The following is an 11306-nucleotide window of genomic DNA, read 5'->3' on the forward strand; positions in this document are numbered from 1 at the left end:
TCCATCCCCTAGATGAGGTAGGTGCGGAGGAGACACAGTCATGTGCAGGGTAGTTTGCGTGTGTGTTCTTCCCGCTTTTGCAGTGAAGGGACTGTACAAAGAAATAGCAGCAGACGAGTGAGCTGAGCCAGTGAGGATTGAAATTATGACAAGGTTTGTTGTGTCATTGCACACATGCATGTGTGTATTTTTATGCTGGCTACATCCTGTTACTCACTTGTGCCTCCTGGTGGTACTAAGACCCCAATCTTTTGCCCTCTGTTCTGCCTGAGGAGGAAATTGCTTTCTATTTATAATGAGCTGCTGCATTTAACCAAGCCTCACTAACAAGACGGGCAGACTCAAGCAATAAAAAGCCTGCATGACTTTGCAGCAGTAACGTTAGAGCAGCTCTGCAGCACCTCGACAATGTGCACACAGTGTGGAGCTCATTCAGCATTTTACCTCATGATTTAAAGACAACGAACAATGTGGCTTAACTCATAATGTCCTAAATGAATAGTCTACTCATACACGATGATAGATATCAGCTTAGTGCTGATAGTCACACCCCATTTTAATGTGTCACCGAGTAAAAAAAAGAAAACACATGGTTCAGCAGCTCTGTGATATAATTTGATCCTTGCTTTACACATTAGGCTACTCGGCGCCCCAGCTCAGGTTCCATATCAGTCCTCAGTCCACCTGTGCAGCTGTAAAGCAGAGCAGTGTGAAATGGCACTCTTCACTACAGTCATGCCTGCTGGCTGCTATTGTAAAACTAGCTCAGCAATTTTCTTTCTCAAGCCCCTCCTGTGACCACAGCCTGAGTCCCGAAAAAAACAACCGAGGCCCAAACTGGCCCACTTGACATTTAAAGAATTCTATTGCTCAGCCTCTGCTGAAAAAGGGGAAGGCTCCATTATTGACCCTCTGTTATGTAATTTAGTGTGGACACACGCAGTATCAAACCTAAGTTCCGTGTGAGCGATGTAAAGCTGTCTGAGGACCTGGAAAATAATCAGTTTAACTGGGAGAAGCTAAATGCATGGGTAGAAAAGATAAAGGAGGCACTTACGCTTTTAAGTAGCAAAGCTTTCCTCGAACTGTAATGACTATTTTAAGGAGTTATAAATCATCCCATGTTTGCTCATCAGCTTGTCCTTTCATTTTTCCCTTTTTAATGACCTTGTTTATGAAGGACGCAAGCAGCACCGGTGATCTTGTTCACTCCTGGACCCTGTCAGGCAGCTAGCTTTTCAGTTAATTCTTAATGGATGCATGCATAAATCCAATCTGACTCTCCTATTTAGAGTAGAGCTATACCTGTTCCATTAGTACAGAGTGACAAATACTACAAAGCAGGGCCATAACAGGCTCAGACAAAGGTATCATTAATAAGCGCCATATTATGCCAACACTTACAGCTTTTTGCACAATAAGGGCAGAGATATAACGTGGAAGTTAGCAACTTTCCTAATGAACTAAGGTGAATCCATTTTGTCTTTATTGGAGCCAGTGTTATTCCCTCGAATATGGGCACATGAAAAGGAGAAGCTGGGAATATGTAAATTCTGAGAACACTATGAGTGTCGCACCATAATCCCTACAGGATAAAAAGACCGCATGTTTAGAGGACGTGCAAAAAGGTAATGGCTAAGAAATAAGTAAGCATCTGTCAACAACATAATGTTCAATAATAACAGGACAGAGAAGCAATTCAGCTGAAAGTAGTTTCTCTCACATAAAGAAAAGTAAAAATGAAAGTTAAACCAATTTAACTTTTTCTCCCTTGATACTGAAAAAATAATTGAAAAGAGTTATCAGAATGGTCCATTTTTATATTTCTATCTTCAGAAAAGCGTCCTTCTGGTTATCACATGTAAGAGAATTGAGCTCTTTCGTCCGTAACATCGAACTAAACCTGATGACATACTGTATTCAATACTGCATCTGACACTGTAATGTCTCCGATGGCCCACTTTTCTCTGATACACCGGTGCTGTGTAAACAGACACCCAGATGTCACCCTCCAGGAGGTCACACTTGGAAGCCGCACACCTGACTTCGCGAAGGCACACAAGACACACTTTTAACCAACGCTGTGGCTTATCTCGCAGAGCAGACAGTGGAGCGTTGCTGCCAGTCACTTACAGCGAGCTGGTAGCCTCTCTCCAAGCTTAAATTAGCTTATCAAAAACATTCAAAAGTCGCAGACATGCTGTACACACTCATCATTAATCATTCAACACTGCAGCTTAATTCTAGTCTTGCAAGCACCACGAACTTGGTGTATGTCTGGCTTTTGGTGGGCGCTCTTATCCTCAGGAGTGGAACAATGCTTACAACACTACATCGCCCATAATTCATCATACAGACATAAACGCACAAGGTGCACAGAGTGGTGCAATGACGAGAAAATTCTAAATATAGAACACTGAATAAAACCTCTGTGCGGGAAAACTGTGACATGATGAAGCACCAGTTCCAAGTGTTTCTCTTTGTAGGCACAGCATATATTTAAAAGCCGCATAGTAATGCTATATGCTGAAGTATGCAAAGTCTTGCTATAACTGCAAAACCTTTGACTGCATCTTCATTTCCGAGGGGGTGATATAATCAGACTTTATCAACTGAGAGAGGATTGGGGATTAAAACACTTTTCCACAAACATAACAAAAACAAATTACTCTCATACGGCTTACAAAGATCAATCTACCTGCTTTCAGATAATCTGCACAAGTTACCACCCTGCAACAACCGACATCAAATTAATAAGCAGATTTGAAAGAAATAAACAGACTACTCACCAGATCGTGGTTTGTGGAGTTGGAATCATCTTCAGGAAAAGGGACGTACACAGCTAAGGCCATACAGTTGGCAAAAATAGCAATTAATATAAAGATATCAAATGGCCTGAGAAAAGAAGTTAAGGAAATCACAGAAGGGAATCTCTATCACATAAGATGATGGCTATTGTGATGGATGCATCTGCTTATGCAACGAACCTATTATCGTGCCTCTCGTGTTGTACGTTTTATCTACGCATCCCACCAGTGTTTCAGGATTTAGGACACGGTGAGTGTCACTATATCTTTATGGGAGAAACGTGTTTCTCTCTGTTTACCGGACCAGCTTTCTCACTAACATTACCAACAACAGCAACATAGGGCTTAAAAACACGAGCCGATTCTTGTCCTGTCACTGAAATCGAGTGTTTTTGTCTCTCTCTCTATTACATTAGACCTTAACTTGCATTAATTGCAGCTTTAAAAAAACAGGTACAGCACAATTCAGTGCAGAACCAAAGCAGATACAGATACTCAGAAACTGAGATAATTCTCTTTTCCCTGTAAATAACCCGAGTTTGCACTGCAAAGTGAACATTTAAAAGGGACTATATTGCAATGCAGCGGCCGCGAATCACTGCAACAGCCAAGATCCAACATGCAAAGAAAAAACAAGAAAAGCAATTGCTTGACTGTGTTCACTATTAAGAAGAAAACAGCAACACTCTAAATCTATTCATTTCGCCAATCGAAAACTATTAAAGACTGAAACCAGTGATCGTGTGCACCCATGATGATGTTCAAAACCCAGATATATACAATTTGTTCTGATATTAAAAAGCAGATACTTTTTATTCACTTTTTTATTCAATTGGATCACGTTTAGTGCGTCTGCTTGGTTAACTGACTATCAAAACAGTTTAATTGTTGGATTTGCCATCTACTCATTTCAGCTCAGTTATCAAGGGGCAATCTTTGGTGAAAACTCAATACAAACACCACCACAAAACCCACAGTGAAGGATACTTCCACTCCACCAGGCTGATGCAGGCCCTGCGTATGGGGTTGTTGAGTTTGAGGCAGAATAGAGCCCTCGGTGGCCTGCTGTTGGCATTACTGCCCTGTTTCTTGCTTTTGGCATACTGCTGCCGCTTCTTCTGTGCCAACGCACCTACCGGGATGGTAGAGGTTGCTGGGGCAGGTGGAGCGGGAGGAGCCGGGGGTGCCGTGGGGGCTGGGGCTGGGGCAGGGGCAGTGGTTGGGGCGGGAGGAGCTTCTGGGGCAGTGGGGGCTGGGGCTGGGTCTGGGGCAGGCCCGTTGGCGCTCATGGTGTCGGCGTGGCTCTTTGAGGAGCATCCAGCAGCATGGATCTGCCAGGGTAGAGAGGGAGGCTAGAGGAGGGCAGAGTAGTCCAACCGACGAGCTGGCACGTCACCAAGGTGAGGTACTCAGATGCTGCTGGCATAATTTGCCTCTGAAAAAAAAAAAAAAAGGGGAAAGGGAAAGGGAAAGGTGAATAGAAGTGCCATCAGTTTCACATTTTGTCCTAACAATGAGAGGACGGCCACAGTGGCTGTTGTAGCTCGTAGCGTAAGTCTGCCTGATGTGTATGTGTGTGTTTGTGTGTGATTATGACAAAACATGCTTATACAGACTCTGACTGTAACGGGAATCACCACAAAATTAGCTTTGGGTATTTTAGCAGGTGCAGCAGGTGAGTCACAAAACATTCTGACGAGACAGAGTTAGTGTATGGTTATGGTCCAGCCTTGTGTGATGCTGAGAGTAGGGTGACCAAATGCCCCCAGTGCCTATTTTTCTATGCTAATGTGTCTTAATATTGTGTACAAAGAAATATCTTGGAAGATAGGTGTAATCCATGTAGTGAGCTGATCACATTACACATGCCCTAAAATCTATAAAACAAATAGCCTTGCTTATCACCTCCTACCATTCACCCATAACATTAAAACCACTTAGTTTATCACAATACAATGTTAATCTCTAATTTTGGGTCTCAGCATTCTTGTGGGTGTTTCTTCCACCCGCACCACATACACACGTACACATCATTTCAGACCAAGCTGCACCCATGCCCCAAACTCGCAATGGCTCCCCCCAGCAGAACAATGTGCTCACGGCATCAAGATCCTGCTCAGCAATGGCTCATGCGATGCAAACATGAGCCCAAGCTATTGACCCAGCCTCCCATTCTAACTAAGCATCCTCTGCATGCAGCGTAGGAAAACATCTAATCCACCTAGCACCCAAGACCCCGCCGGATCTAAAAGACGGAATGCAAACATCGTGTTTCTGGACATCCCAGGACACCAACAGAAGTGTTGTGCCCATGCCCTGATGGGTCAAAGTTACTGTGGTAGCACAAAGAGGGGCCTGTACAATGGTAGATGCTCTAACTGTTGTGGAAGATTGCGCATACTGGAGCAACAGGAAGACAGCTCTCATGCCTCACATCATCTGGTCCTGGTGTCGCTGCTGTAACAGAAGTCAGTTCTGAGTGAAACTGCAGCAGTTCAAATGTTTTAACATCCTCCCTGATTAACTCAGTAATATTCAATGTCACTGGTGATTCGCTGTTCTAATTGAGTGTTTCAAAATGTTTGTTGTGAATGTCTATCGTGATTGTGTTATTGATTACTGATAGTATCGTTTTGTATCTTTTGTTTCTCAGCCCTCTGAAAAGCTCTTTGTTTATGATTCTTTAGTATTCAGCTTGGAGATGGCACTAAATGCATCGTAATGTGCATTTCTCTGCCCGCTGTGGGGCTGCCGATGTGCAGTGAACACGTTTTGACGACAGAGGACAAGTACAAATAGGTTGAGGTTGTCTATATGGACATTGAGGCTACAGAACATACTGACCTTAGTTTACTGTAGAGATAAATGGCTGACTTTTCAAAAGGAAGAATATCAAATTAAACACAAATGTCGACACAGAATGAAAATAGGTCTCAAGCTGCTTATTTAACTGCACTTGCCCTTTGAAAGATAGGGAGCGATTCATGTTTCCCCTAAAATATGCAAATAAAATAATTCCACAATGTCACCAGATGTTAATTGAAGCCTAACAAATCAAAGGATTCACAGTGAATTGGGGGGGGGGGGCATCTTTCCAAACTACAACAAATATGGCAGACTGGTCAGGCTTTGATGTTCCTCCTAGCCTATAGCTGCGGTGAATTGTCCGGAATTCAGGGGGAAACTGAAGCAGGTGCTTCACGAGGCTCTCATCGGAGCAGAAACGAACAGGTGTAAAACTGAGAGCTGCCACTCTCAGGCATCGCTTGCTCACATCAGTTGTGTAAGTCCTTGAACTGCAAACAGGCCCCGCAGAGGAAGAAACAGAAAAGGTCACATTGCAGTGATGCTCCGAGAAGAATTAATCTTCTTGTTGCCAACAAAAAATGTGACACGTTGTGTTACTGTTACTGCGACGCATGACTCCACGTCTTGGTGAAAGCACACTGACAGCTTTTTCATCTCCTTTGTGCTACTTTTTTTTCGCCTTAATGTAGCCAATGCTACAATATAGGAGCTATGCGTTTAAAATTGCCTTCTTTCTTTCTTTTTTTTTTTTGGAGGGGGGGGGGGTATTAATTTCACTGCTGCATCGACATCGTCGACCGAGCTCTGGTGATGACAATGAAAACTGACATTTCCATGAGCGATTCGTGACAAACTAACCCATCACCGGGCGTCCTCGTATTTCTCCTTGGACACCACCAAGGTAAGACATGCCCCCCCCCCCCCCCCCCTGAAAAAAAGCGATGTGAAATGACAGCCTGACTCCAGGCGCACGTAGTGAAAACTGAGCATCGCAGCCGTCAGATGGTCCTCGCCGCTCTGCAGAAAGAGCTGGAAACCTTGTTACCACAAACCTCAATCAGATGCTCACACTCGGGGCTAAAGGTGTGGACGGTCCACATGACCACAGCCAGCGCCGGTTTGTGGGGAAGGGTTCAGCCCTGACGGTGCCCCAGTACAAATGTGTTTATCTGTATTTTCTGCGGAGGCGACGAGCCCCCCTCCTCCAAATCCGCCAAACGTGACAGCGTCGAGCTGAAAGTGGCCATTAAGAGCTGCTGTCCTGTGACAGTAATGAACAATCACCATCGTTGCCCGCATGCAGGAGAACGCAGCTATGCTAAGAGGCTAACTTCAGGTTGTTTGGAGCAGAGCCCGCACCGCTCCGCGCCGCGCCGTGCCGTACCTTCTCTGAAGACTTCACAATTCAGCCGCGGTCCTCTCCACTCGGTAACACTGGTCCAGAGAAATGCGGGTCCTGGCGGGTAAGAAGAAGAAAAATCATCAGCTCCCAGAGCAGCAGAGACGCACACAGCCTGCGCATCAATTAAGCTCTTCCATGGCGAGTGTGGAGAGCTGGATACAGGCGAGTGCGCACTGTAAAGGACAACAGAGCATCCCCGTCCGCTGCCTGCTTATCGTCACAGCGCCAGTGAACAGTGAAACGATCGTTCATCAGAGCAAGCTCTCCTCCTCCTCCTCCTCCTCCTCCTCTTCCTCCTCTTCCTCTTGGCCCCGAAACTCCTGCTCCTGCACAGATCAGATAGGTGCTTTGGCAAGTGCTCAGGGCCACATGCTAGTTGCTCTTTAAAATAAAGTGACACTTGGCAAATGAAAAAAAAAAAAAAAAAAAAAAATAGAAATCACACGGAATTCAGTTTTTCCCAGATAGTCGGTTTTTCTAATGTTTTATATCAAAGCGAGTACTAAAACACATCTATAGCAGCAACCTTTGGATTGTCAAATTATGCAAAGTCCAGTTGACATCAGTTTTACTTTCTTTCTTTCTTTTTTATTTATTATTTAACACTGTATTATTAGAAATGTCCCACCGGGTTAGTGGGTTAGTACCCTAACCCTATGTAGTAGCTTAGTCGAACTATTAAGCATATCTCTAACTGAAGACCTCATCGGTTACTTTGCTGTCTTCATATATATAGCTATAAAAATAGATATCCACAAAGTTGTCCATGTAATTGCATCTACTCTGTGAACCACGGATAAGTCATTTATTCGTTGCTATCATACAGGTGTAAATGACAAACTTTGCCGTTTTTGAATACCTTAAACTGTGGCTGTCTTACTTAATGTGGCTGCATAAAAGTATTCAGAGACAAATGTCATCTAACCCGACAGCAACACCACTCCAGAAGATCAGAGTAAATCCATTTACATTTGCTCTAATTAAACTAAAAAACAATTTACTCCCTGACAAACTCTGCAACTCTTCACTTATCTGTACTGAACAGGAAAATGCATACTCTCTTCAGGTTTTACATGAGCTTTACCAAATGATAATAATCTGACTGAGAGGAACTGATCATCTCTCTCCCAGGAAAACTTGTGTTGATAAAATACACAAAACTTTGCTTCCACAATGGCGTCTGGGATGTGCATTGATGACTGATTTTGGCCATAAGAGTTTATCTCATAATCAAAGAATGACATCTTCACCTCCATAGTGGTTGTATTTGCATCATGGCTGGACGTACATTCCTGCTGTGGGCTGTTTTGCTGCCAGTGGAACTGGCTGATTGCACAAGGAGGATGCAATAATAAAGAAGGAGGACTTTCTCAAAATTCTGCTGCATCAAAAACCAGAGACTCGAAGACAACTGGTTGTTCTGGCAAAACAATGACATGAAATACACGTTCTGCTGTGAGGACTGTTCAAGTACCTAACAAGAAGCTTTGTTCAAGGAGCAACTTGTATTTTTGATTGTTTTTTTTTTACAACTTGTATTGGTCTTTGAAAGCCCAGAATATTTAAAACCTGGCATTTTTCTTGACAAAGATTGGAGGTCCCAATGCATCTTACTGTAAGTTGTAAAGGAAAAATCCTCAAAAAAATCCAGTTATGCCATGACATTAATGTCCATAATGAATGTCTGTAACTGCAGGACACAAATTCCATTCTGCTACTGAAACATGCGCTGTAAGTGTTATCATGGATGGTACCAGTAAAAGTTAATGAAACAGATATTTTGGGCTACGAAGGAGTACGCAGACTTTGAATAAACAGGTACAGACTGTCCCATCAGACAGAAAAAGATGGAATGAGTCATTGAAATGAGCTCATTTCACATAGCAAGCAAGAACAAGTGAAGTTTGCGTGTTGTCAGACACATTCGGCTCAATCGCTACATGAATATCACTAAACTAGGTAACAATTTGTGGTAATGTCCACCATATTAGTTAGATATTATTTCTGTCTACGCAATCAACAGCACATATGAATAGAATCCACATGTCATTCACCCACAGAAGTAATTTCCCTGGTGATATTTTGCCCTAATGTTATTCACGACTTTGCTGCCGAGGTCAAATAAAATGTGTCATTTGTACTGACAGTATGTCACATGCGTTCATAATGAGGAAAGTAAGTTAACACCAGCTCACCTGATCTGGTGATAACACACCCCTATCTCCCATTACAGCTATTCTGTCTCAGGTGTTTAAGCCATATTGCCATGACTAAATGCTATCCTTTCTGATGTCTGTCCATGGCTTCAGAGAAAAACCCCTGTTGTTCCAGCACTGACTTTCAAACAGTGTCATTCCTGCCGTGGCATTAGTCGGGTAACACATCTTCTTCCGTGACTGTATAATTCTGTAAAACATTGTTGTTTGTGAGTGCAATGTCTGTCTGATGAATGCAGCAGCATCACAAAGCACCTGTACATCAGTCATGCATACGGCGACAAATTCAAACCACCTATGTAACTAATCACCAAATGATAGTCATGATGACCCCACAGAGCACCCATTTAAAAACTGGATGTTATTGGATTTTATCATCGGCACCTTGTAGCGCTGCTGTCGCCATAGTAACACAGAAACGGCAATTGTTTAGCTTTCAGGCGTTTTAGTTACATTGGAATATGCAAGTGCAGGCATCTCCATTAAGGCTTTTATCCACGACATGTTACCTCTTCTCCAACACAGTTCAATACCCACAACCACAGGGCAACGTGACAGCAGAGTCTGATTTAATGTTTGTTTCAGTGATACTGAACTGTTGTCATTAGTGAGGTGAAAATCTTACCTGAGTGAGGTCTCTACTTCAGCTACATATCCCAGGAGACATCAACAAACAGAAAACACTCATCTTCCTCCCTGGCAGGCTGGTCAATGAGTGAGCTGCAGCAGCACTTGATGAGAGGTGGAGAATGACTGGAGGAGGAGGAGGGGACGAGGTTCACTATATCAGCTTACCTGTCTGCCCGGGATAATAGTTTCTTCTGGAATCATCTTCAATTATTCACCTTTGGACAAGGCGGCTTTTGTGAGTGTGTATCTGTGTGTGTGCTGTTTTTTTTTTTTTTTAAGGTGATGTGTTCCTGTACTTTCATATTCACCGGGCTTCACACACATTTGTTTTCTACTGCTGAAAAAAACAGGATGTGTGAATACGGATCGTGCTAGTCACGTAAAAAGTAAATGTGTCTAAGTGGACCTCATGGGCAATGAAAGCAATCAGAGGCCTCAAAAGTGGGCCAAGACTGGTTTTGTGCAACCTCTGGAGACTGTTGTTCTCCCAACACATTAGAAAAACAGTGTGGCTGCATGTATCAAATATCAGAAATTGGTGTGATGGTGAAAACTAGTGTCAATTTTGTACTTGAGGCAATTAATTCAGTATTAAATTTCACTTGCTGGTTACGTAGCTCAGATTTGGACAAATAAGTGGAGCCCACATGAGTATGTTGATCATGGAAAAGTGAGAATGACACGGGCGGACCCCCACCTTTCTGATTAGAACGATCAGTTTGTTAAACTCTGTTTCCAAGATCTGACAACTTGACGGATTAGACAGATTCACGGGTCTACAGGTCCGCAACAATTCTCTAACATGGAATAAGAAATAATAAATGAAAACAAACTCTTTGCTGATCCACAGGTGTTAAAGTAGTTGTCAGACTTTGTGATAAATGCATCCATTATTATTTTAGCTAAAGATCGAATGAGAAGATTAATTATTCTCTTAGCATAATGGGATGTAACTAAGACAGGAAGTAAACATCTTATGCTAGTCAACATGAAAAGTGCATTTTCATTTAATTGCATTTGATTTGATTTGATTTTAGTGTGACACTCAGCACAGACTTCAAAGTTATGTAAAATGGGACATTTCATCCCAGATGACGCAATGTTTATGTGTTTGCAGACGGGCAGAGACTCAGCCCTAAAAGATGTGAGAATGTCTACAGTATCTTAACACAATCGATGAAGTTCTTCAGCCCTTAACTAAATTGTTTTTTTATCCTTGAGTGTAACTCTGCAGTGTATATCTATCAATGTAACCGAAAAAGTGACTGGACCCCAGGAGAAAAAGCGCAGTGCAGTTCAAAATCGCTGAAAATGGAGTTAGAATACAGACATAGGGAGCAGTGGACCCTAGAGACCACTGCTGCTATTTGGTTCAGCGCTGCAGTACCCCCCCACCTCTGATTTTAGCTTCTTCTCACAAACTTAATATCAAATACAATGATT

The 11306-nt window shown here is 42.9% G+C and overlaps 1 protein-coding gene across 10 annotated transcripts in view; it reads right to left on the reverse strand.

Annotated features, from left to right (window-relative positions):
- The window catches only part of cacna1da (calcium channel, voltage-dependent, L type, alpha 1D subunit, a), a 62549-nt gene extending 55278 nt beyond the window's left edge, over positions 1 to 7271 (reverse strand). For 8 of the 10 annotated variants that reach the window (XM_075461084.1, XM_075461083.1, XM_075461082.1 and 5 more), the window contains exons 1-3: positions 7000 to 7271; positions 3795 to 4242; positions 2790 to 2895 (exon numbers count right to left, since the gene is read on the reverse strand). In XM_075461084.1, coding sequence (XP_075317199.1) covers positions 2790 to 2895; positions 3795 to 4096 — 408 coding nt within the window. In that variant the 5' untranslated portion in view covers positions 4097 to 4242; positions 7000 to 7271. The remainder of the gene's footprint in view (positions 1 to 2789; positions 2896 to 3794; positions 4243 to 6999) is intronic. The other 2 variants (XM_075461086.1, XM_075461087.1) reach the window with 1 other exon arrangement.
- Positions 7272 to 11306: the final 4035 nt, after the last annotated feature.

This window comes from Odontesthes bonariensis, chromosome 3, assembly GCF_027942865.1.
Source record: "Odontesthes bonariensis isolate fOdoBon6 chromosome 3, fOdoBon6.hap1, whole genome shotgun sequence".
Classification (NCBI taxonomy): Eukaryota; Metazoa; Chordata; class Actinopteri; order Atheriniformes; family Atherinopsidae; genus Odontesthes; species Odontesthes bonariensis.